The sequence below is a fragment of the Pezoporus wallicus genome, unplaced genomic scaffold (assembly GCF_028554395.1).
Source record: "Pezoporus wallicus isolate ANWC-B61680 ecotype Strahan unplaced genomic scaffold, APGP_CSIRO_Pwel_v1 contig_8333, whole genome shotgun sequence".
NCBI classification, from domain to species: domain Eukaryota; kingdom Metazoa; phylum Chordata; class Aves; order Psittaciformes; family Psittacidae; genus Pezoporus; species Pezoporus wallicus.
Genome location: NW_026637037.1, coordinates 948,912 through 976,848, shown reverse-complemented (window position 1 = coordinate 976,848; position 27,937 = coordinate 948,912). Strand labels below are relative to the sequence as shown.

Genomic DNA, 27,937 nt, shown 5'->3' with positions numbered 1-27,937 from the left:
CACTGGAAAATGACCAGAGAGCCTGTCAAGGTCCCAGAACTGGGACAGGTACTACAGGAGAGTGTTCAAGACTTGGGCTACATGATAGAGACCTTAAGGATGGAAGAAAGAGCAAGAGGATGCATTACAAAGTGGAGTTCCAAGCAAAAGGGTAGGAACAGTGGAGAGCACATTGTATTTGCAAGATTAAGATAGCTTAATTTGTATTAATATAGTTTACATCCAGAAATTCCTTTCCAAGAAAAAGGGGCACACTCAAACATGCAACTTCAACTTTTGACAGATTTTGGGAAGGCATGATTCTTTATCTGGCCAAATTCTGTCTCTTATCAGTGACGGGCCATTAACAAGTAGCCCTGTAAATTCTGCCTTGCAGGGAGTGGAGGCAGAGACCCTTTTGTGCATGGGTGGAGCGGATAGCTGGCTGCAGTTACACAAACAATACCTACAGGAAAATGGGAAGTTCATTAGAAGTGCTTTATGTGGCCAGCTGGAACTGTGAGCGGATGCCTGGGGGGGTGTAACACGCCATAACAACATCAAGCTGTTCTCCCTGTGTAACAGCAGGGATCCCATCCCCAGCTGGTTGTTCAGGGTGCTGCTCAGGGAAGATGCTCTTAGGTTTACCAAATCTCTGCTCAAGTCCCTGTAGCCTATGGGTTCCCCAGTCCTGGATTCTCACTGTGGGAGCAGCAGTCCCTATAGCTAAAAACTCCTGCTTTTCCATGGAGGGAGGGCTGACCTCACTTGCCTAAGGTTAGCACAAGCCTGGCCCTGCCTTTGCAGAGGTCAGCCACACTGGGGCACTGGTGGTCCCCAGCTTTCAGGATTTTGGCAGCTACTTTCTGGCAGAGAGAGACCGGCCAGAAAGACCCTGACTCGTCTCATGCTGGGAAACCAGGAAGAAGCTGGGCATCACTGAGGAAGCAGTGGGAGGCTGCTCCTGGGGCAGAGCCAGCTGGGGAGAAGGGAGCCTGGCAGGTACCCACTTGGCCCTCCTATACATGGGGCTGCAGGCTTCTGCACCCCGCACCAGCTCCACTTGGGCATCCTTCATGCTTATGGGCAGGTTTGGGGTTTGGTGCTTCTGGTTATCAGATAGGGTTTTAAAGTGGAAATATATTCTGTTTTATCCTCAGGTGTTCCTCTGATCTTCCTGGCATCTACATCTGTGGAAAAAAAATCCTGCTTTGAAGGACATTGTGTTGTTAATAGGCCAACATGGCTTTTTGAGGAAGGCTTTGCATTTATTCCTGAATGAAATCAAACTGCAGAATCATCAATAATGTGTATGCAAAGTTTATAATCTGTATGTATAAACATGTAAAACCAGATTTCCTTCAATTAAATATTCTCTTACAAAATTTGCTTTATCCTACTTTTTGAAATGTAACATTTATTTCAATCATTATGTAAGTAAATCAACTGTAATGTATACTGTTATTAATGTAAAATTAAGTTTACCATCAGCTGATGTTTGAAGTGCCTAAATCAGCAGTGAAGGTTTATTTTCACCACTGCTTTTAGTTGTTACTCTTCTGTTGCTTACTTCTGATTTTTGTCTATTTGTTTATCATTATAGGTGGCTGAATTCTGAAATAAGCATAACCAGAACTCAATCACAGCAGAATCAAATATGTGACTATAGAAGCACATAAGAAGTAATTAAAAACTGATCTGATTTTGAAAATCTTCTGTTCTTTAGCTTTTAATGAAATAACAGATGATTTCGTTAAGAAATTTGCATTTCCTTGAGTTAAAACGCAGTACCAAAAGACGTCTTACTTCAGACTGCAGTTGTCTCTAACAGTTTTAACATACCATCAAAACCAGGAGCTGCACAGGTTGCATATCATAGAATCATAGAATAGTTACGGTTGGAAAGGATCTTAAGATCACTCAGTTCCAACTCCCCTGCCATTGGCAGGGACGTCTCACACTAGACCATAATGCCCAAGGCTCCGTCCAACCTGGGCTTGAACACTGCCAGGAATGGAGCATTCACCACTTCCTTGGGAAACCCATTCCAGCGCCTCACCGTATCAAAGGTTAATTGTCCTGTTATTCTTATTTTCTAGATAAATTAATCTAAAAGCATAATAAATACAACAATTTCTGTTTGATGTTAATTTATGTCATTTTTATATCTAGGTTCTGATATTGTTAAGAATGATGGGATCTATTCCAAATACTTGTTTGCTTTCCCTAAGAAAAGCAAATACAGCCTGAAAGTTCACATCCAAGCTAAAAGAACTATCGTGCCACAAACTGCAGTGCCATGCAGTCATGACATGTCTATATCAGGCAGTATAGAAAACAGAATTGCGAAGTAATGCAGAGAAAATAATACAGTTACGTATTCCAGCACCTCTATACATCAAGTCCCTTTATAAATACTAGCAGTAGCATTAGAGCAACAACAGCCCAGCTAAGAGCTGTTTAGTTTTGAATGTTTTTCAAAACCTGGAAAGTCAGTATTCTCCAGAAGAATATTTAAAGTAGACCGCTAACTCTATAATAGAGCAGTGCCTGTGTAATACAGATAGACAGGATTTGCGTTTTGCCTGTGAAAAGAGTAACTGTAGGTTTGTTAACTGAAGTACTGTAATCAGTCATCTTAAATTAAAAACTGTGAACATTTTAGTAAATTAAACTCTCCTGTAATTATTTTATAACAAGTAACAGTTACTTCAATTTAATATTGGCTTTCTTAGTAATTAGCAGTCTTGAAACTCTACAGAAATAGCTATTGCAGTAGAAATTATTGCACTTCATTTAAGTTAATGGATTTTTCAAATATAAAGCCATATAAATGAGGTGTAGTTCAGGTCGCCTGCATGCTACAAGAGTGTGCTTATAGTCAAGATTAATCTGCATTTTTTACTGCTTTAGGTAAAATCGAGATGAACCCATCAAGACCCTCAGTTATTAAAAATTATATTCATATCAGAAGAGGAGGTTTCCACAGAACAGCTGCAGAAGACTCCTCCATAATATCTGTAGTACTATTGGGACCTAAAGCTGATATGTTTCCATCCACCATGTAAAATTATTAATCTTGATGACATAAAATCTGATAATGTCATTTTATCATGGACTGCCTCAGGAAATTATTTATACAGGAATTTCATCAATAATGAATTAAAGGATGAAAATACAACCAGTGTCAATCAGTAGCACATTCATTCCATTTTTATTATTTTAATGGAATTATGAATTTAACTAACAATACAACTCTATCATAAGATATTTGTGAACTGATTACTGTGGGATAGCCCAATTCCAAATATAGTGCTATGTGGGATTAACCAAGCACCTCCTATAGAAATTAGGAACTACCTAGCTGAGAGATCTCAAGAAGTGTCTGATAGGGAATCATCATCTAATAGACATTTCTCAACTGATTGTGAATCAGGGTTTGAGGTGATGCTATGAAATACTTTAACAAGGAATTGGAGTAAATATAAAGTCACTTTTGGACACGTTTCTTCAAATATGAAGTGAAAGATGACAAGACATAGGAGAGCCACACAGAGTAATCGGGTTATTCATCTAAAGGTAAACGACATTTAAAATGCGAGACTTTCAATCGCAAATACAGAATTTATTGGCATTTTACTGTCTCACTGATCTAATCTAATCTGTTTTTTTTTCTATCGTTTCAATTCCGCACTACATAATTAATGCATTGTTCAGATTTTTTCCCCAGGAAATTCCAAGTGTGCTTTTGTAATTATTTCTCTTACAAAATAAATAGCAGAGCATAGATCACCTAAAGAGGCATAAGAAAATTGAATTGGATTTTTTTAGTTCACAGTAAAATATGAACTATTTCTTCCTAAAATTAATACATAACTAAATGCAGCCAACATTTCTGGTACAACTGTACTTGCATAGAACACCAGTGTCTTGTTGTAGACTATTGCACCTCTTTTCAACACAAAGGCAGTGTTAGGAGTGAAGAGAAGGTGTGAATCCCCCAGGGAGTGAAAGCTTTGACTTTATGGAAAGTGTAGTGTCAACATGGTGGGAGCCCCAGGACACTGACATTGATCAAAGTGGGGACCTGCTCAGGAGTGAAGTTTAAGGGAAAGTGAAACTTGTGCTGGTTAACATATCCTACATATAAGGTGTGCTGTTTGGCTCATTAGCAAACTCACTGATGTAATTCAGGTCCTGTTGTCTGACTGCTGAGATCCACAGCTGGCTGTCACGCTGGTGGCCATGCAATGGGAGGAAGCGAATGACCTGTGACAACAAGATAAGACACGCTTGGGACTCCATGTAGTCAGATGGGAAGAATCAAACTATCCTAGCTGCTGTAACAAGAAGATAAGATGTGCTTGGGACTCTACATACTCGGATGGGGGAGGTGAACTATTCTGGCTTATCATAACAAAGTCTTCTTGCGTTACAGGCAGTCATATAAATAAGACTGATAAAGCCATCACTTTTCTATCCAAGAATCTCCCAGTCAGAGACAAGTAATGGGGGTGACACAGAGTCTGATATTTTTGCTATCTTTTCAGCTCTTGCAGCTGATAAAAGGTTCTACGGTATGGCTAAATGAGAATGGCTATGAGGATCTGGTTGTTGCAATTAATCCCCAGGTACCAGAAGATGCCAACATAATCCTGAACACAATGGTAAGAAAGTCTGCATTTATATGCTTTGTTCCTTGGCATTTATGACTTGACTTTTCTCCTTGGAAAGTAGCATGAATCAGGTCCAGCTCTCACTCTTGTCTATAGGTTTTTCATGTTGCTTTGACTTAATCATGGATCAATCCCATAGTTACAAAAATAGTAATTTGCAATTTTTCTTGCCATACATTGTTGCTGCTAAGAGCACTAATTCTCTCAGACAATGCTGTAATATCTCTTTTGGGAGGCAGAGTGAGATTAAGTAGCTTTCCAAATTATGTTTACCTGAAAGAATGTCTTACTAATGCGTGTTTAATAGCCATTGATTATACTAGTGTTCTTTCATTAGATAATACGTCTTATTATGTTCCTTTAAAAATTGTAACTGAGAGAAAAAGCAAACACACCGAGAAAAAAAAGGTTCAGTTTTAGTGGCATTTCTGGGCTTAAGTTTTATTCCAGTTCACATAGCTGCCTCAATGTATAAATTCCACTGGAATGCTAGCCAGCTCTCAAGGCAAAGACACTGTTTTCCACTAAGTGAAACCATTTTAGAGCAAACCTGCTCAACAGGACACTTCTGACGAATGCCCAAGTTCTGCAGTATTTCTAATGCCTACTAGTCCTGATGTTGGACTGTATCAGTCCCATGTCATCCGTAAGATCAAGTACAACGGATACCATCAAATTTTTAACATTTCCAGATTCGTTTTATCTTGTAAGAGGAGGTTTACATGGAGTAAAAGTGGACGTGATTTCAGTTACTGGCTATCCCTGTTTTTAAGAGTAAGCAGAGTTTAGATCACTCAACTTTCATTAAGGAGCAAACCACTGAGAGTGTGTTTTAATATAGAAGTGTATGAGTGATGGTTACTGTTAGTGTGAGATATAGCACATACCAAATTCACATTAGAGCTGGCCTTATGAGACTTGCTCTGTCACCATTCTTCCAGTTCCCTTGAGCTAGTCAAATTGCTCTGTTCTATCTGAAGAGCAGGCAAGGGGTCGCACAGGGACAGCTGATGTGGCACGTCCCATTACTGCTTAACTTCTCATGGGTTAGCATGACTGTCACTCTCAGTCCTAGCAAACTGAATCTCTTCAAGAAATCTCCTTTAGATGAATTTTATATACATGTAACATGGATATTTGATTCCAGAGCCTCCTGTCTGAGCTTGTTTCTTAGATGATGAAAAGCCTATGGGACAGGTTTCAGGTCCCTCCTTCCTGATTGTTTTTTTTCCACTGAACGCTTGGTTGTTAGTGGAGAGAAAAACAAAGAAAGAGAAAGTTTTTTCTGATGCCTCTACTCCAAGCGAAGTGGTGAAAGATCAAGAGGAAAGGAAAGTCATGGCGACATATAGTAACCATCATACAAATAAGAAGAAATGAGAAATGGTGAATTTGAGGGGAAAAATATGAGATTGGTCAGATAAATGAAAAGCAGGTGCAGTGCTGAATCTTGCCCATATGTGCTGTCGGGCCAGTATGAATTTAAGGCTAAAATCCCTGTATTCAGTAGTTTTCACCTCGCATGAAGGCTAAAGTGGGAGTTTTATCACAGTCTGTGATTAAGAACAGGATTATAGAACCACTGAGAAATTCCAAGAATGACAGCTTAGTCCTCGGCTTTTTTGTTTATTCTTTTCTTAGCGAAGATTGTAATGCTTTCTTAGTTTTGTGCTGTGTGCTTCTACTTTTCTGCACTGCTGTTTCTCGATAAGGCTCATTGCATGTGCAGTCAAATGTTTAATGCTAATGTTGATATTGATATTTTGCTTTCTTTCATCCCCCAGAACATGATTAAAAATGCTTCTAATTACTTGTTTGAAATGACAAAACATCGATTTTTCTTCAAGTCTGTAAAAATTATAATTCCTAAAACATGGAAGAAAAATACCAACTACTCAAGAATAAAAACAGAATCATATGATCAGGTATGATTTAGAGAATTTTTTATGGTCAGAACAAGGAAAAGCTACACTGATGAGGCTATATTACAAATCACAGCAAGACGTAGGACTGACTCTAGTAGTTCTTACTCAAAATTGTTGAGGGTGTTTTCAGGGTAAAAAGAATTGCAGTACTGAATTTATTCAACAAGAACAACCCAACTCTTCTCTACACCCATGTCATGTATAACTTTGGTCTTACTTTTTCAGGCAGATGTCATCATAGCAGACTATTATATGAAACATGTAGATGATCCTTATACCTTACTGTACGAAGGATGTAAGATGAAAGGACGGTACATCCATTTCACACCTAACTTCCTGTTAAATGAAAATCTCACTAATGTTTATGGAGAAAAAGGTAATACTATTTAATACCATTTAATTTAATTGCCTGCTTTACTGTTCATACAAAAAGGCCAAGATTTTCCTCAGTGAATAATAAATATGGATACTTCAATTTGCTTGTTAAAATGCAAAAACCTCTGAGAGGTTTTTCAGAAGGAGTAAGTACCTGTAAAATGTCTGAAGTTAAATATTCAAACACTGGATCCATAGAACCATAGAATCAACTAGGTTGGAAAAGACCTTTAAGATCATCAAGTCCAACCTTTACCCAGAAGTTGCTCATTCCTTTGAAAACTTGAAATAGTTATTCCTTAATTATAAATATTTCACAATCTTCCTCTATTACCTCAGAGAAGAATGACTTCAATTTGTTAAAAAGTCTAAGGAAAACATTGAGCAGCTTTTAAGCAGTTTTATTTAGAATGTGCATGTGCTGTTCTATTTCAACAGGTCGAGTATTTGTCCATGAATGGACTCACTTTCGATGGGGGGTGTTTGATGAATACAGTAGAGACATGCCTTTTTATGTGTCTGAAAAAGCAGCTATTGAAGCAACAAGGTAGTATGTTTTTCCTATTTCTGCTTTTACATTACTCAGGTTTAAACATTTCAACAACCTTTTCATTACGTTTGTCATCTGTGTTGAGTCTGTACTTTGCAGAGTGTCCACGACCTGCTCATGTGATTAAAAGATGCTTAGCCAACAACATCTACTGCCTGCTCAGCAGCCCAGAAAACCACAGCTGGTTTTGGTGTTGTTTTGTAACAGGTTCAGGAGATGAGGGTGGACAATCTTTTCTCTGTGTGCAACTGCAGACTTCAGCCACTATTTGTTTCATACCTATTTGACCTGATTTTTGCCTACTGAAAACGACTGCCTATTGAAACCACTGTGATTTTAAACAGTTTCTACAAAGAGGGACAATAACTAAATGAATGTGGAGAATTAGTTCAGGCTTGCCTTTTTTCCTAGCTCAGGCATACCAATACAATCTTTTGTACCGCAAGGATGTCTTTCCTGCATAGCCTACGATTATCACAAGAAAGATCATAAAAAACCACAACTGTTTTATAATTTTAACTATTTATAGATTAGTTTGAGGACGCTGCCGGGCACAGAGAAAGCCTACAAATGGACTTGTGCAGTGGCTAGTGCAGTGGTGTGTCAACAGCTATTTGGCTTTGGGCAGTCAAAATTCAAATAAATAACCAGTTACAGACTATATGTATGGGTTCTTAAGCAGCCCTGCTTATGTTCTCTTCCCTTAGCTGTCCAGCTGGTGTGACTGGTATTCCTGTTTTCCAAGACTGCAGAGGAGATATATGTAAGCCAAGAAGCTGTAGATATGATGGTCAGCTATATGAAAAAGGATGTGTATTTATTCCAGATATACGCCAAAATATCTCATGTTCTATTATGTATATGCAATACGCACGTCCTGTAAGTATTACTATACCCTTCTGGACTTAAGAGTCTAGTAACACTTAGGGTCTAACCAGTGATTTCTGCTGGGGAGAACTATCAGTCAAGTGCTTCTTTAATTAATTCCAAAGACTATGAAGGATGCTATAAGTTCTATTAAAATCTGCTCAAAATGGAAGACAAAGGAGCTACTAGAAATTATTTGACAGCTGTTTCCTGTCAATAAGGGAGAGGTGTACAGCAGCCTCAGAATCCTTCTTGCTTCGTGTTTGGAGAATCAGGTTAACAGGCATAAAAGTGAAGCATTCTTGCCAAATGCCATGTCCATAAGGTAACTGTAGATTTTGATCACTCCTTATGAAAACTGGTGCCTGAACTGCGTTACCTGGTTAGCTCTATTACACTCCATTGCAGAGCAATCTGGTCTGTCTATCTAGCCTTAACAGGGGAGCAGCAGCCCACTTATCTCAAAAACAGCCAGGATAACCAGGCAGGCCTCCTCATGTCAGCTCCAGTGTTTGGGACAGGGGTTAGCAGGATGGACAGTATCCTTGCAGGCTAGGTTTCTGTGGTATGGTGTCACAATTCCTCCGGCTATCAACTTCATTTCTTTGGGCAAGCTGTTTCCAAGAACTTCGTGGGTGTACTGGGCTTGGTTGGGATACAATAGCTTTCTTCGTAATGGATGATATGCTGCTTCTCTCAAAGTCTTGACTTTGTATCTTTTGCATATTTCGTTATTTGACTCAAGAAAACTCACATGAACCAGTCTAAGAACACCAACTTAACCCAAGAAGTTGGTTAAATTTTCAGGTTGCTAACTTGAACTGACCTCCATGCTGTTCAGCCACAATATCTATGTTAGCAGGCTTAAATCTAGTAGGACCTCCATGAAGCAGTCACTCCAAGGATCTCAGTACTCACAGATAAAATGCTTGCTTTCTACATGTCACAACATGCTGGTGCTTATGTAGAATCTGAGATAAGTTCTTTGGGAGCACTTTCTTCACTTGCCTCTTCTAAGATCCTGGCTAGAAAGTCATCATGGCAGAGTACATTCAATGGAGAAGAACACCTCCATCTGTCCTGTCCCCCCACAACAAACTTCATATTTTCTGAGATATTTTCTTATGCTCATACTGTTGGGATCAGAATTATTATCAGCTTCAATCTGACTTTCTAGGTGGTTGAATTTTGTGATCAAAACACTCACAACAGTGAGGCTCCAAATATGCAGAACAAGATATGCAACCACAAAAGCACGTGGGAGGTAATTATGGAATCTGATGACTTTCGCAACTCGACTGCTCTAAATACTTCTGCACCCTCCTCTGAGACTACATTCAGGCTACTACAAGCCCAAGAAAGAGTAATTTGTTTAGTACTGGATATTTCTGGGAGCATGAGAATGGTAAGAATATGCATCTTATAAGCAATTTTTTAGCAAAAATTCCTAGCATGATATTGCTTGAAAGTATTGAGAGTTGTAGAGCAGACTTGGTCTTTCTTTTGTTATCAAACATCAATTTTATATCCTTTCCTGCCTTTGTTCCAGACCTAGAATGAAAATGCCCTTGTATTTCTTCCAAGCAGCAATATATCATAGATGGAGTTTCACATTGTACTTTTGTTATGAATGATTCTAAATTTTAAAGTAAATACATAGGTCATGATACATTAATAAATTAGATGTTATTTCCTCATTACAATAGTGCTCTTCGGAATCAAGAATGTAAGCTGAAGTAATGTTATGTCTTTTTAACACAGCTGGGGGTATTTTTCCCTTTTTTTTCCATAAACTTTGCATAGGTTTATTCTTTTACAACTTCTTGTGGCATGAGATACTGAGCTTGTTTATGGATGCAAGGTTTAGTAAACATCCCTGAATATAGGCTTATTTCCATAAATACCCTCATACTTTTATAAATCTGCATAAATTGGATCATCTGTAGAAAGATGACAAAATTTTCTGGGTAGGTAAGGCAGGTGTCTCATAATTTGTTAATAGACTTCACGCCTCTATGATAAATGCTTTAAAAGATAACTTTTTTTTTAGTAATCTGTTCAAATATTTGCATTTAAAATAGCCATAATTTTACTTTAGTATTATTTCTATTTTCAAAATACTTAGTCTCTAGACTAATCTACTGCTCATGCATCATAGGTTTTGTCCTTTTCCATTGCCATCATGCTATCAAACCCAATAAATAGTGACAAAAACCTTGATTAGGAATGAAGTTGTAACATCAGAAGATGAACTTTGCCTGGTTATATCTTTCTTGGAAGCTGCAGTTTGCTGTGCTTTCACAAGACCAGAAAATCGTTTACATCTCCTCTCTTCTCTAACTGAGCATACACAAGTTACATTATGGCAGATAGTTTTTAATTACAACCTGACATCAATAAATCCTACATTTTGTTTATAGCCACAGCTTTTCAAAGAGACTGCATTCTAAGGATGTTTTTTTTCACATACAGCACAATCGCATGGAAAACCTCCATACTGCTGCAGAGACGTACCTGCTCCATGTTATTGAAACTGGCTCCTGGGTTGCAATTGTCACATTTGACTCTGATGCAACTGAAAGAGCTCATTTGCAACAAATAATCGATAATGGGACACGCCAAAAACTTGTGCAATTTTTGCCTACAATTCCTAGTGGACTGACCAATATCTGTGCAGGGATACATAAAGGACTTAAGGTAAAGTACAATGTGGAAATATCCTTGGGATGTAGGGAAGTGAGGAAGAAGTGAGAAACATACTTGAACATGGACTTCCGATAGAGTTAAGAGAGAGAATATGGTAGAGTTAAGAAAGACAAGATGATTCTTGAATCTATCAGGAGAAAATTCGGTATAGAAATTGGCATTACCATTATATGGCATTAGGAAGAGTATTACTAGAAGACGGTCCAGATGTGCTTTAAAGTCCATGCTTTAAAAGGCTATTGAAAAAGAAGATGAAATTCCAAAATTAACTACAAGAATGATCTAAATTTGTGAATAATTCCCACAGCTCAGTAGTCATGAATCAAACCCCTAAAACCCCAAAAACTGTGAAACCACATATATCTCAGGAGCTTGGGAGATTGGGAAACAGGGAAGTTCAGGTTAGATATAAGGAAGAAGGTCTTCACTGTGAAGGTAACGAGGCACTGGAACAGGTTGTCAAAAGAAGTGGCAAATGCTCCATCCCTGGCAGTGTTCAAGGCCAGGTTGGATGGAGTCTTGGGTGACACGGTTTAGTGTGAGGTGTCCCTGCCCATGGCAGGGGTTTGGAACTACATGATCTAAAGGTGCTTTCCAACCCAAACCGTTTATATGATTCTATGATTGTTATTTATTTGTTTGTTATACTTCCTTGGGCTGGCAGTTTGAAGTCCCAGATGTCACCTTATTCAAATGCAAAACTGAAAATAAGAAGCAGCATGTAGGAAAAAGAAAAGAAGGGAAAGAGAGAAATTGCACAGAGAAGGATGAGACTTCCGAGGTGGGTGAGAGTCCAGGGCAGGGAGGAGGCTCAGGACAGGGGGACCTCAGAAGGATGACCGGCAAACAGACAGGGATGAAACAGCCTTGACTACCCCTTTCTGCCCCACCTTCATTTACCTCAGAGTCCACCCTTAGACAGAAGTCTGTCCTTCTGTTCTTCTGTACTCTTGAAATTTTGACTGGAGAATAGAGTAGTTCCAGACAGGGAACAGAAGTTTTTAATGTGATGCCCTTAAATATCCAGTCCCCGAACCAGCAAAGCATATACAGGCGGAATGATTTTGACATCTTAAATTTGGGACAGTTTCCTGCCCCAGGAAAGTGTATATTAAATATTCACTATTTATAACTGAATACTTACTAATCTGAGCATTTAGAGCTTGCAATTATCAATTACAATAATTAATATTGTAATAGTTCTAGCATTACATAAAATGTCAAACACTTATTAAAGAATAAATTTGTCTTATATTGGAAGTTAACAGCTCCAAATGCATACATTAACTGTGTCCTGGGATAAACTAGTATTTCAAAATCATTCTGCTGCTTATATCATGAATTCTTTTCTCGATGCAGGTAATTGCAAACAAAATGAATACTACATATGGTTCAGAAATTGTGTTATTGACGGATGGAGAGGACCCAGGGATAGCAGCTTGCTTTAATTTGGTGAAACAAAGTGGGGCTAAAATTCACACCATTGCATTGGGGCCACAGGCAGACAAGAAACTAGAACAACTTTCAGAACTAACTGGTAAATATTCTACAATGCACTCTCACTCTCTGGCATGTTCAAGTATGAAAATGTAAAAGCATGGCAATGCCATCAGTCTGGAATTTTAGATTTAAATGTAAAAAATTAAAACAAATCTAGTTTTAAGGAAATTTTGTTATCATGAGCAGCTTTTTTTTAATGCAAGCAAGCAGAACTCTTTAGATCCATAGTTACCCTTTAAGAGCTGTCTTGGTTTAAAACATGACAACAACCTATTACTAAGGAGATTTTCTTATGATATTGTTCTCTAACATGAAAAGAAATGTCTAGAGTTTTATTTCTGGCATTACATTCAATAACTAGAACTTTCTATATGCTTTTACTCATAAGCATTTTTTAGTACACAAAGAATAATGATTTTCTCAGCTGTTGCAGCTGAAGTGCACTGGCTAGGAAATTGTAAGCACAGTGACTACCCTTGTCATAAGCAAGCATAGCTGAAGCTACACAATTAGTTTGAAAACAACCATTTAAAAACTGTCCATAGGGGTGTTGCTTCATGCTACTGCACCTGGAAGTGACAGGGAAGAATGAGAACTTCTTGAGTAGATCTAGAAAGCAAGCTGAGTCCAGACAAATACAGTGAATAAAGATTCTTATTTGAGGGTGCACATGCTGTGCATTTTCAGAGTACAATCCACTTGGTTTAGCAATTTAAATAACTTTAAATACCCATACACACTCTTCAACATCATTAGATCAACATGACAAGGACAATGGTGGAGTCCAGATTTTAATTCTGTCCTGGCTTGTATTTTAAGACAGAATTTGTTGTTTAAACTCCCCTTGTGGAGAATTTATTAAAAATGATTTTTGGGGCAGAAAGAACCCAGATGGTCCTTCACCATGTAGTTGTCAACCAGCAGGTCTTCCTGCTTAGAAACAAAAGTCAGTTTTTCAAAGTTACTAAATATATCTCTCAGATAAGACCTCCTCCACCTCATATTACTCTACATGTTCTCTCACCAGACACAGCCATACACCTGATGTAACCTGCACATCTTATGTCAGTGTGTGCAAGACGGACAGGGGTGAGAGGGATAACCTGTGAGTTGAGAACACAGTGATGGCTCAGTTTATGTCTGACATGTATGATCCTAGTTTGAAAGAGACTTGCAACAAGTGCATGAAGTGCAGATGGTGAGACACGAGCCTCAGCAGAACCGTATGAAGCCATATTCACAATGAGTTCATTAACAGCCCTGCGCTAGTATGAGAACTTCCAATGGACTAGGGCTGCTTGAACTCAGACTGCGTGCAAAGAGATCTAAACTTCATGTTCGGAAATAAAGATGATCTGGATTTTAAGAGTTAAAAACCATGGTATGCCACTGTGTTTTTCCTACAGAGGTATTTCAGAGCAGAATTTCACTGAAAGGATAATATGTGACTCCAAAACCACTAGAAGTCTAAAAATATTGTACTTGATGACATGCTGCATCTTTACCAATGAGAGATAAAATGAATTGATTGCACGAGCCGGAATTTACTATGACACATACATTGACACATTAATAAAAAGATACATTTTGATTTTGATTTTGTAACAAATTGGCTGCCTCAGTAGAACATTCAGTACCAGAAGTCACATAAAACTGAGCAATTTTAGTCAAAATTAGTATTTCTAATTCTTTTGCTCTTATCTTTCAGGAGGTTTAAAGCTTTGTGCTCCAGATGGAGTTGTTCCCAGCAAATTAATTGAAGTGTTCAGTGCAATTACCTCAGGAAATGGAGATACTTCTGAACAATCTATTCAGGTTTGAATTTCAACACTTGTGTTTCCTCCTATGCTTTTAGATGATCAGTAATTGAATTCATTTAGACATGAATGTGCTCAGTAGCTCAATTGCAGAAAAAAAAAGCAAGTCCATTTCTTAGTGATCGCCCACATTTCACGTCAAAGAAATAGATCTATAATGTTATAACTTCTATAATTCTTGATTTCAAAAATATCAAGAAAATTATTTATCACAATTATCAAAGTCCAAGAGACTTTGACAGAAAAGCAAGCAGAAATCCTACAGGATGTTTAGTTCACTCCTATCTGAAAAATTACCTTTTAGAGCATTTCAACAGTCTAACTTAAACAACAAAGATACAATTAAAAATACAGCTTCTCTCCTAAGCCATATGTATAATTTTAATATATAAACTTTTAGATTTTAATCTAGGACAATTGATAATTAGAATTTAGCAATGCATTCCTCATTTTGTTAGTATTTAGTACAGATCTGGGCTTATGTTTTATCCAAAGTACACCACTCACAGAGATAGCTAGATTATAAGCAGCAGTTAATGTAGCTTAGAAAATTGGGTCTGGGATATTTTGAGTTGTTATACTGTCTTTAATTGACTCTTCTGTCCCACCTATACAAGGAAAAAGAACTAAGCTTATGACTGCAGTGGAAATACAGCTTACTGGCACAATGCTTTAGATAGGCAGATAAATAGATACAGAAATGAAGGACTTACTATAACTTATTCTGTTTATTACAATTTTACACTTGAAATCAACGTTACTATGCAAGCAGCCATTTCATATAGTGAACCTGGGATTTTGTTAGTTTTCTTCATTCAATAGCTGGCCAGGTAGCTCTTAATTTTCCTGTAGGTCGAGACAGCAGAACTAGAAAGCATCCCATCTTTTCTATATAACTCTGAGTTAGAAATACTTAAGCAGGGATCTTTTTTCATGGTAGTTTCCAAAAGGTGTAAATGCTTTTCAATTGTCTCCTCCAAGACTAATCCATTTTAAGTCAGCAGTGAATGGATACTATATTTTGCAATGGACAAAGAATCACTCTGAAAATACGTTAAATACTTCTTTACTAAATAGCAATAAGACAAATTTTATTTCTCTAACCACAGCTTGAAAGCAAAGAGCTAGTTGTTCAGCATTCTGCATGGATGAACACTACTGTGCCTGTTGACAAAACTGTGGGAAATGACACTTTCTTCAGCATTGCATGGAACCTGTCTCAGCCATTTTTTTTCCTGAGGGACCCCAAAGGAAAAGAATATGGAAGCTCAGACTTTACAATTGATAGTTCAAACCCCTACACAGCTAGACTCCGCATAAATGGCATTGCAGAGGTAAAGACTGAACATTTTCTGAATTCACATTCTCTATAGACTATCATACAGGTTTTCTTTAATTACTTTTTTATTATTGTCCTGTTGGAACATGAAGCTTTTTCACTAGTTTTTATACTTTTGTATTTTATTTACAGGAGGGTGATTGGCAGTTTTATATTAAAAATGTTCACACAGCAACTCAAGGTATATCAGTAACAGCTACCTCTCGACCAGCATGTTATGATGTTCCTCCTGTGATTGCTGCAGTTCACGTGAACAGGGCAAATACAGCATTTAATCCAGTGGTTGTTTATGCAGAGGTTAGCCAAGGGTTTTGGCCTGTTCTTGGTGCAACAGTGACAGCCACTATAGAGAAGGATGATGCTACAGCAGTAACCCTTGAACTTCTTGATAATGGTGCAGGTAAGATTCCATATATAATAGTAAAAACATTAGCAGTTACGCATTTTGGAATCCAAGTCTGCAAGTTCCCCTCTGATTTAGTTCACTAAATGTTAGCTTTAGAGTCACAGAACAGTCAGGGTTGGAAGAGGCCTTAAAGCTCATCCAGTTTCAACGCCCTGCCATGGGCAGGAGACATCACACACTAGACCAGGTTGCTCCAAGCCTCATCCAACCTGGCCTTGAACACTGCCAGGGATGGGGCAGCCACAGCTTCTCTGGGCACCCTGTGCCAGCGCCTCAGCACCCTCACAGGGAAGAGCTTCTGCCTTAGATCTAACCTGAACTTCCCCCATTTCAGTTTGAACCCATCACCCCTTGTCCTATCACTATAGTTCCCTTCAGACACTGGAAGCTGCTCTGATGTCTCCACACAGCTTCTCTTCTCCAGGCTGAACAGCCTCAATGTTCTCAGCCTGTCTCCATAGAGGAAGTGCTCCAGCCCCTGATCATTCTTGTGACCTCCTCTGGACTTGTTCCAACAGTTCCATGTCCTTTTCATGTTGAGGACACCAGCACTGCACACAGTGCTGCAAGTGGGGTCTCATAAGAGCAGAGCAGAGCAGAGGGGCAGGATCACCTCCCTCGACCTGCTGCTCACACTCCTGTTGATGCAGTCCAGCACACAGGGGGTTTCTGGGCTCAAACGCACACTGAAGCAGCTCATCTGCAACATCTGCAAGCCCTTCTCCTCAGGCTGCTCTGAATCACTTCTCTGCCCAACCTGTATCTGTGCCTGGGATTGCCCCAACCCAGGTGTAGGACCTTGCACCTTCATCTGTTTTTATGTATGCATTATTTATAATTGCATTATTTATTTTATCGCATTTACATTATTGCATTATTTTCAAGAATACTTTTTATTAGAACAATAGTAAGACATTCCCAGCATTCAGCATCCTTCAATCTCTTTTCATCTCTCCTCTCACCACTGCTGTATAGCTGTAGCTTTTTAAGTGCAGCAGTAGCCAGCAATGCCTCCTAATTTTGTCCTTGCTTTCACATATATATACATATATATATATATATATATATACATAACAAAACTTCAGTGTGCTACCCGGTGTTTCTTAAACATCTTCTATATTCTGAAACCTGTGAAGTTATTTTTACATTGCTGCCAGGCTTGCAAATTTTGTGAGCTTGGATGCCACCAGTAGATCGCCTATTGCAGCCAGTCAGGTACAACTGCAGAAGTTCACTTAAAGAGAAGAAATCCTTGATAAATTCCTGGCCAAAGGGGGAAGCATGACACTTCTCTAATTTATAGGTACTTTATGTAGTAGAAGGCCAGTAAGTATTAACTTGGTGGTTCCATACAGTAACAAGAGGTTTACCTAAAGGTGTTAATGCAAAATGGTTCTTTTTAACAAAATATATATGAAACACATACTGTCATAGTGGGGGCACTCCTCTTGTTAAAGATGCACAGATTACAAAATACTGCCAGGTTTTCTGCATAGTAATGTTCAGCAAAAATAACCTTGTTTACCAGCAGGTATTTTGAGTTAGTAATTCCCAGTAATTCTATACCAAGGTGCTGACATGATGAAGAGTGATGGAATCTATTCAAGATACTTTACTTCTTTACAAGGCACTGGAAGATACAGCCTAAAAGTGAAGTCCCATGGAAGAAATGCAACCACCAGTCTTAGCCTCAAGCGAAATCAAGCCTCGTATAATTCAGGCTACAGAGAAAATGGTACGGAGAGTTTACAAAACAGACAGTTCTTTGTCTGTTTGTTTGTAGGGGTGTGTAGCAAATGAGATCATTTAGATTCACAAAAGCGGCATTTCATCTTAAAAGATGTCTCATCTATTATATTAAAATTTAATATTTTTACACTTTTACATTGTGAAATTTAGAAAAATCAGGATTAAAATTGTCTAAAACCTCATGAAGTACATTCTATATAACCAAAATTCTCTTAAGGCCTGCAATATGGGTAAAGAGATGGATGAAACTACCTTATTGCACCCTCGGCTCACCAACATCTGCAACCTGCTTTACTGGTTGCATCATTTCTAATTTTTACACATTTCAGACTTTGTCTGGTTTGGGGGTTTCCTAATTTTTATGCTGAGAATCCTGAGATCACCTTCTTTTCTGTCTTTACTTCACTAACTTTCCACTATATTTGAATAAGCTAAAGAAAATGTTTAGGATGAGAAGAGACAATAAAAATGAGAAGAAAATGCAATTCAGAGTTCTGTCACAATGAAAGTTGAAAAATGTTTTAAACAGGTAAAATTTACATGACTGCACCAAGACCTGAATTTGCTGATGAAGAAATCCAAGTCCAGCTGGGAAGTTTCAGCAGAATTTCAACAGGTTCTTTTGTAATGAGTACAGGAGATCCTGCTCCTATTTATCCACCCTGTAAAGTTACAGACCTTCATGCTCGTATAGAAAACAGAACAATAGTGTTGTCTTGGACAGCTCCAGGAGGTGATTTTGACAATGGAAAAGGTGAGTGAGATACTACATTGCTATGAGATGAGGTTGATATTTTTATTTGGAAGGACACACCCTCAGAACCACCACTCAGGGGTGAAGGCTACATCTTTCCTACCTGAAAATGTAACCGAACAGAACCTTGTTGCATAGTACCTGTTTCAGTTCTCCTTGTTTTTCATGTTAAAAAAAAAACCTAAACAGCCAACAAGTAAACCAAGGAATATTATAAGCAAATCAAATAAATAAAATTATAGTACAACCACTAGAGACTTTAGCAGTCTTGGTCCATGCCTGTGCGTAACGCCAACATGGAAGATACAAAGCTTTAGTCTCTTTTCAAAGATGGAGAAGGACCATAGATATGCAGTAATGTTCTATCCACAATACTCCTCTTAAGGTTGCTGCACAGGAAAAATGAAAACTGATTCCAGATGAAATGTACAAGCATTTCCTTGCATAAGCCAGAGACTGTATGTTAAAATCTACAGTCTACAGTTATGCAGATTACAGTTTCAGATGAAAACCTTACATTTGTCTACAATTCTTAATAGCCGTACAAGGAAAAAAAAAACACCAGCCAAAAACCCCAAATCTCAACTTCTTTCATTGTTATTCAGCAATTCCATGTCTAAAAATTTTTTATCCTAAAACTATTGCACTATAGTTTAAGATAGCAGGTCTACACGGTGTGTGAACACTTGCAGGGACGGTGACTCCAGCACTGCCCTGGGCAGCCTGATCCAGTGCCTGAGCACCCTCTGGGGAATGAATTGTTCCTAATCTCCAGTCTAAACCTCCCTTGGTGCAGCTTGAGGCCATTTCCTCCTGTCCTTGTTCCTTGGGAGAAGAGACTGACCCCACCTCACTACATACCTTGTGCTGAGAGAGAATACAGATCAGATGCAAAGCTTATGCCTGCTATCTACAAATATACAAATATATTTTAATTGCCATTTCATCTTATGTTTGTATTTGGACAACACAGTTTCTCATTCAGCTACATTTTGCACAGATCTGCACAAAGCTAGGAGTGTTGGTGAAATCATATCTTTAAGGCACATTTAATTTCAATTTTTAATTCAGAAGGAGTTCCCCAGACCCAGCCACGGTAGACTTTTGACAGTAAGGCTTAGAAGCAAACTTGCCAATCCTCCATGTTCACAGTATCACACAGTATCACAGTATGCTAGAGATTGGAAGGGACCTCAAAAGATCATCTAGTCCAATCCCCGTGCCGGAGCAGGAACACCTACTCCCCTACACTGCTCTCTAACAGGTTGTTCCCCAACCTATACTGGAACCTGGGGTTGTTCCTGCCCAGATGCAGGACTCTACACTTTCCCTTGTTATATTTCATCAAGTTATTCCCTGCCCAACTCTCCAGCCTGTCCAGGTCTCGCTGGATGGCAGCACAGCCTTCTGGCGTGTCAGCCACTCCTCCCAGCTTAGTGTCATCAGCAAACTTGCTGATAGTACACTCAATTCCCTCATCTAAATCATTGATGAATATATTAAATAATACTGGTCCCAGTACTGACCCTTGAGGCACTCCACTAGTTACAGGCCTCCAACTAGACTCCACCCCATAGACTACAACTCTGGCTTCTCTCCTTCAGCCAGTTCACAGTCCACCTCACTAGGTGGAGTAATGTTGAGTAATAGTCAGTAGTAAAACAGGAATCATTAGGACATTTTTTGTACAAAATGGCTCTAGAAGTACTGTACTGTCACTGCAAGAAACGATGTGAAAACATTTATACTTGCTTGCTATTAACATGTGTTTTTTTTCCCCCTAGCTGATCACTACATAATAAAAACCAGTAAAAATCTTCTGGACCTAAGGAATAACTTTGATCATGCTACTTCTGTGAATTGCTCTAATCTCATACCTAAGGAAGCTGGTAGAGAAGAATCATTTGAAATTCAACCAGAAAATAAAACAGAAAATGGCACCAAAATCTACTTTGCTATATGTGCTGTTGATGATACCAACTTGATTTCAGAGGTGTCTAATATAGCCCAAACCACATGGTTCCTTCCTCCAAAAGCATTTGTGCCTTTAAATCACCAAGGCAGCACTAACGGTGCCAACACTGCAGTAATAGTGGCAGTAGCAACTCTGTGTGCAGCAGTTGTCTGTACTATCATAAATTCAACTCTCTATGTTTTTAGCAAAAAGAAGGGAAGACTGGAGATTGAAAAAATGCAAAGGCATGTGTAAAATAAAATGAAAAAATAGAAGGAATTTACTGCAATTTTTGCTATGCAAGTTTCAAAGTAGGGAAAGAGGTATTTGTACATTAAAAACATAAGAGCACTGACTTCCAGCAGATGTATTTGTCTGTTCTGATAGGCTTATAGATGTAAATGTTCAAAAGTATCTCATATTCAAGTACCTGTACACTGATTAAATGTTAAACATGAAAGCATGTACTCGGAAATATAGTAAAGTATAATATGTATACTCTCATTTGTTTCTAGGTGATAAAAATATTTAACTCTTCTGTTGCAATATTCTTCCAATGTAATGTGGCTTTTTTTCTTAAATAAAGAAGGCAAAGGAATATGAGACTTCCCTTATTCTTATTCTCCACATAACAATCAAGTAAGGCAAGGTGGTAAAGAGATCAGAAATACCTTCAGTTAGTGCAACGACTTCCTATTTTCCAATGAATTCCGCATGATTTCAGTTAGGTTTTTTGAGCTGAGAACAAAAATATGTACCTCAAGGCTGTCTATTTTTCAAAAAATATTTTAAAATATGTATCTCCAAGCTGATTATTTTATTTTTAATACTGAAATATGTCTACCTATAGGTGTGTAGAAGAGTTGAGTATATAAATATTTCTAGAATGAGAGTTGCAGAGTAAATGCAAATGAGCACATGGAAAATGTTCCTATGTTCATCTCTTAATGAACTTTACTACTGTATACGTTTTCAGATCTAAAATTCCATTTCCCCAAACAATAACAACATTGTAATTTTAGTTCCTATCAAGGCCAGAATAGCTGTCACATTTTAGAGGAGAGAGACACCTTTGGAGAAGAGTCAGAAATCAAAGCATTATTTGCTGATATAGGTTCCCTCTAACAGATTTTAGGTCACCAAATGTCCATTTATTCAGAAATATTTCCTTTCATTTGCTCCTGATGCATCTTCTTATTCCCTAAGTATTTCTGATGTGTATGAATTGGTAGAAACTACATCATACATAGAATCAGAATAAATGGGTTGCAGCATTGTTCCTGGAACTATTTTCTAGGGTCACTTAAAAGTATGACAGATAGGCTATAGCCTATCTCCATTCATTATTCATCCATTACTCTGAAGACCCCCAGTCCTACCTTGCCTAGCAAGCAGGACTGCAGTAGTCTATAGTATGTAGGCAATGACACCTAGTGGGCTCCAACAAAACTTACAGTTTTCCCAAACGCTCTAAAGAACAGTTTAGATCAAGTCATTGCTGTCTGGGATGTTCTGACTTTCATATAAATGTATATTTAAAAGTACAATCAAATACGAATAGTTGAAGGTTGAATTTAGCACTTACGGCTGGTTTTTACTATAAGAGCATGAAGATTTATTTTAATTAGGAACTTCAGTTTACAGTGCCTGTGCTATGGTAAAAACTGAAGGACTCTGCTCAAGTAACACAGGATTCTGCACTTCCCCAAAGTGGGGAAAACACAATTTGCTCTTTCATGGCAAGCAAAATGACAGGGTAAGACTGACTGACTTCAATGATTATGTTTACACCAACAGTATGTATGCTCAAAAGCTATGTGGACTGGGGTCCCAATCACTGACACAACTGCCACATGCCAGTTCAGACTGGCCTGAAAAGATGTGATAGTTAAAGTCAAAACTGTATAAGCTTTGTTCCTCAATATGTTCTTCCTAATGCTCTCAAAATAACCTAAGCCTCCAGCCTCCTATACAGACCTCATGGTGTTCCATTGAGAAGATAAGTTTGATTATTCCTATGCCACTTGTAAAGAGAATGTAGTACCATGTGATAAAGTGACTTTATTGCAGTCATCAGCAGGGAAGTGAAGAGCTGCAAATACACGTCCAGCCACTAAACTGTTATTGCAGTTTATCCCAAGACTTCAATTTGTATTTCCCTAAGGGAAGTTATAGCCTATAGAATTTTCCATAGAATCTTCTTCCAAGTGTAAGATAAACAGCTTCTTCTAAGATAGATAGCTGTGGTGTGGGACCAAATTATGATCCTGCCTGGGTATCAAACTAACCTGCTGTGGCTCCAGGAAGTATGACACTAAAAGGACAAAGACCACGAAAAGAACATGATTTACCTAGTCCAGTTCCCTGAAATGTCATGACTTTTGCCAACTGACTCTTTTGCCAGTTGCTGCCTGCAGTTGTAGTACAACCCTTGTTGAAGTGTTTAAGGGAAGCACAGCAACAGCTGCCGTAAGGACCAGTAGAAGAGTGCACTAAGTGAAAAGGAGCATTAATTCTCACTGGGATAGCTGTAGTTTTTGAGCGGAAGCTGCTTTTGAGAACAGCTGTTTTCTGGTTCTGTCAAATCCAGGCCCCAGATTTTTCATGAAAGCCTGATTGTACACAGGCCAGGCAGCTGGCACTACTGATTTTATAATCTTTGCCTGGTTATTATCAAGCTAAGCTCACAGTTGTTAATGTTGGCACAGAAGTTATACACTGACACACAAACAAACGCATTTACCTATTTCAATAGAACAAGCTTTGACTATTAAATAGAGTTATAATTTAATAATGTTCATTTTAAGTGACACATTCTTCTCATTTTATTTTTATATGTCTTTTCACTACATTAATAAAGGTTAAATCAAACTTACCTTCAGATTTTCATGCACATTTATTTTGAAACTCTGGTTCCAGAATTGCTGTTATTCTTCAAAGTATTAGTTGGAGTTCTGAAGAGCTGTGACTGGTAATAAACTGCCAGAAGACTTCAATTTCTGCTGCTTATCTGCATTAAAAGATTACATAAATACATAAAAATTATGCCAATATATGCTGCAGCTAGATAATAATGAATGGGGAATAGTGTAGACATACAGTGACACAAGATGGGACCCATACAGCTCAATGTATTATAGAACTAAATATATATGAATTCCAACATAGATACTACATTATTGGGATTATACATGCTACAGAAATGTGTTTACTAATTTTAATGTGTTTTCACAATGATATAAACTGACTTATGGAGACATTTTGGGGGTTGTTTCTGTCTTCATTAAATCTTTTACTCCGAAGCCTTTGGTTTAAACGCTACTTTCTCATACAGTCAGAAAGCAGTTCTGGGAGTCAGCTTGGAAGCATTTAAGTTAAAAGCTATTATTCTCTCTATATAAGTATTTTATTCATTAAACTATAAAGCTTTATATTTATATAATTTTGTTTAGCTTTTTTTGTAAGCATAAGTCTTTAAGGATGTGGTCCAACACTGGTTAGCATCAAGGAAAGAATACTGGAAGCCCTCCCAGTAGATACACTACATATTGGCACGTGGTAGTCAAAGGATTGTTTTAAAATTCAAATAATTTAAAGCAATCATACATTCCTTAAAATTAAAGCGCGCTTTAATTTCAAGGTCAACAAATATGGATGCTATCTATCAAGCCATCCTGAACCATACTAAATTGTGCCAAGCTTACAATGTTTCTGGAAATTGACCTTAAAAAAATCCTCAAGATTCCACATATGTTCAATACTCTTGATTATCATAAAGCTTCTCAAGAAAAGTCTAATGACAAGAAATAAAAACCTTAAGATGCATTTCTTTACTGATAAGTCTGACACAGAAGCAAAGTTAGCAGATTTAATAACAGCAACTGTGCTGCAGCATCTAGTCGTTCAACCTACAGATCTCAAGCTTCCTACCCTATTTTACAGTGTATTCCAATGTAATACTTCGCTGCAAAGCTTTACAGCTACATGACCAAGACTTAGGTAGACAAATATGATGATCTAGAGAGATATAAAAGGCTAAAACTACAGTGATTCTAACCACTGGTCTTATTTGTCTCCCACTTCAAGAAATTGTAATCAGAAATCCTCAAAGCCCTCACTCAAATAATTACCAAGTGACAGTATTGAAGCTTTTTATGTAAATTCTACAGGGATGTTCCAGGGTCTGTTTATATCCAACAGTATCATGCTGTAAAAGGTTATTTCTTCTATTTGGACATGTTATAAGCAAGGCTGCAGATCAGGCAGTAGGCAAAGTATGGTGTTCATCATACCTGCTGGTGCACTGGTCACCAACTTTTTTCATAATCATCAGAGATGAGAGGACATGGCATGCTTCAATTTCTTTTTCAGCCTGAGACAATTCTGTAGATTCTCACATGGCTTATACTTCAGCACTTTTACATATGACCAGCCCTGCTGTTTACCCTACACTTCTGAAGGAAGCTACTGCTCCTCCAGCACAGGTAGCAGCAGTAAACATGCTGACTCCTCGGCTGTTTGCAGCTGATTTTATCAGAAAGAGCTACGGGATCTTTGAATAGACCTGCAGAGCTCTCTAGGTCAGTATCTAGCTTGTAACTAAGCCCACATGCTAGGTACGTCTCTCTTTACCTGAACCAAGTGTATCAGTTTATCCTGAACTCAAAACCCTGACAATGCTTCTAGCTCTGAACAGCAGCCGTAGAAAGGAACCGTCATTTCCTGCTAGAACCAGGTATTGAAGCTTCCACTAAAGACAGGGCAGAGAGCCTGCATGTGGTAATCTCTTCAAATGACCGCAAGAATCTTCAAGGTTCAGCTCTTAACACCTGAATGTATGTTCCTTCTAGGATGCAAAAATAACAACAATAACAAAATCTAGCTTCCCCTGAACACTATGTTATAGGCCTACAGGATGTGGACAAAGAGAATTTCAAGAAAGGGAGTAACTTGGAAGTGTTTTAAGAGCAGTGGAATACTGTGGGACTCAAGCATGTAGTTGAAGGTTGTGATCCAACAACAGGATTTATTTTTATGTTATAGGATTAAATAGGGAAAAACGTTCCAAACTGGGTTTTTAGATGAAATTCATAAACATACATTAAAACACATCTTCCTCTTAGATAAGTGTAGCAACTATTAGCCTGAAGAGTTGTTTTCTCCCTCTCACTCACATTCTGACTGCTTAAACTTTCATTAAAACAGGAAGGATGTAAAAAGTGGGAACTGAAAAAAACACATCTGATGCCCCACTTATGCCAAACAGCCCATCTGCTAAAGGCAGAAGTACCATCTACTTCAGGCATTTTCCTAAGAAATAGTACTGTTTTGTTTAGGGCTCCTTAGGAAAGCAGCAATTAAAAGTAGATATTCCAAATCCTACAAGAATATTCTAATCCATGGGAGCTTAAACGATGGGAGTCTTCTTCCTCTTCCATCCAGGTTATGCTAGAAAGGAGAGGTATCGAGCCATTTGCTGAAGTAAAAAGTGGAGTGTCAAGGCTGTCAGTCAATATAACCATAGAAAGCAACACATCCCTCTCTTGCAGGTGAGGCTCACATGTCATGGGCAGCAACAGGGCTCTTCAGGGAAGAACCACCAGTATTTTGTCTTGGGAAGAGCTAGACCGTGTTGGTTGCTGTCAATTCCACTCTTATGATATCCCTCTCCCAAGACATTATTGGGGTACAGATCTTAACCTGAAGCGGTGCTTCTACCTCATGGTCAGGTACTGCTGCCCTCAGTTGTTTGGCATCTCTTTTTTGGAACTCCATCAATGGGAACTCCTGATGCTTAGCACCAATGAAAGCTATGAAGTGATCTAATTGCATCTGTGTGTCCACATTTAAAATCTTCGATGTTGCTGTCTCTTCACATGTCCTACACTGATATCATAAGAAATCATAATCAGCTTTTATAGACCATATAGCACCGAGCATTACAAGAGGGACTTGTAAGATTTTTATATACCAGTAAAACTCATTTTAAGCAATGGAAACTTGCTATATAGTTTTCATATATAAGCACTTACATCCACACATAAGTGAGACAATAAAACCTAAAAAAAGTGAAACATATTTGAGCAAAGCAAACACGTATACACAATAGCTTTCAGGCCCTCTCCTTATCAGTACTAAGGGTACAATGGGAACTTTACACAGTCTGGTTTTGTGTTGGTTTTAATTCCTGGAATCTAACCAGCATATAAGCAATATTGCTTTGATTGTTACAGTTACTTCCTTTTACTGGAATTCCTTTCTTGTCATAATGCTCTAGGATTTCCTCTGACTTTATCAAATTTAGCCAAACAGTACTTATTATTTGGATTATGAGGTAAACAACCAGGATCATTTTCAAAGTGGGAATATATTAGTTTGTTGCCAATGACGCCACATTATAAATGTGGTCTCTAATTGCTAGGCCAGGTGAAAGGTCATAGAATCGTAGATTCATAGAATGGTTTCGGTTGGAAAGGACCAACCCCCTGCCATGGGCAGGGACACCTTGCACTAAACCAAGTCACCCAAGACTTGGCCTGGCCTTGAACACTGCCAGGGATGGAGCATTCACAGCTTCCTTGGGCAACCCATTCCAGTGCCCAGCACCCTTACAGGGAAGAACTTCTGCCTTAGATCTAACCTGAACTTTCCCTGTTTCAGTTTGAACCCGTCACCCCTTGTCCTATCGCTACAGTCCGTGATGAAGAGTCCCCAGCATCCTTGTAGCCCCCTTTAGACACTGGAAGTTGCTCTCAGGTCTCCATGCAGCTTCTCTTCTCCAGGTAGGTCCATTCTTTTCTTCTTGGGCATTTGCAAATTATCATGAGAGACGTTAAAATAATGGAAATTATTAATATTAGGGACTATTTTGTTCTTCTAATCTGGTCGTTTGCTGGTATTAAGTTCCTAAACTCAACGTATTTTCAGATACTCCCTTTGTGATGCTTTGGTGCTCTATCACAGTTGTGTCTCAACTCACATTTATCGAAACAAGCTCTTTTAATAAACACCTTTTTCCTGAACTTAACAACTCTTCCCCAGCTGACATTTTCACCCGTGAACACTGTTCTTCATGAAGACAAGGGTTGACTTACAAAACTGGACTCAAGAAATGGGGGCCGAGGGCGGGAGGCTGGACCTTGTACCCTCAGAGGACACTTGTCAGACGATTCCAGCCGCGGCGGGCACCACCAACCGCATAAAGGGATTCTGCCTTTTCCGCCCGCCCTTCTAGCCGATCTGTACGGTAAAGGCCGCGGCCTGCTCCACGAAGTGCCTAGTCCCTCGTCCCTCTTCCCCCTCGGCCGGCGGGCGGGCGATTCGCGGGCCCAGCACCGCGC

The 27,937-nt window shown here is 38.6% G+C and overlaps 2 protein-coding genes across 2 annotated transcripts in view; one reads left to right on the top strand and one right to left on the bottom strand.

The window, feature by feature from the left end:
* The window catches only part of ODF2L (outer dense fiber of sperm tails 2 like), a 48,189-nt gene extending 22,142 nt beyond the window's left edge, over positions 1-26,047 (bottom strand). The window contains exons 1-2 of the mRNA XM_057402787.1: positions 24,890-26,047; positions 23,474-23,607 (exon numbers count right to left, since the gene is read on the bottom strand). The gene's annotated coding sequence lies outside the window, so the exon portion shown is untranslated. The remainder of the gene's footprint in view (positions 1-23,473; positions 23,608-24,889) is intronic.
* CLCA4 (chloride channel accessory 4) lies at positions 10-21,202 on the top strand. Its single transcript, XM_057402786.1, has 16 exons — positions 10-151; positions 2,152-2,307; positions 4,465-4,646; positions 6,440-6,580; positions 6,806-6,956; positions 7,394-7,502; positions 8,213-8,384; positions 9,550-9,777; positions 10,845-11,069; positions 12,438-12,615; positions 14,287-14,393; positions 15,505-15,729; positions 15,867-16,134; positions 17,711-17,875; positions 18,419-18,643; positions 20,428-21,202. The coding sequence occupies exons 1-16, from the start codon at positions 10-12 to the stop codon at positions 20,850-20,852; spliced, it is 3,099 nt and encodes a 1,032-aa protein (XP_057258769.1). The 3' UTR covers positions 20,853-21,202.
* Positions 26,048-27,937: the final 1,890 nt, after the last annotated feature.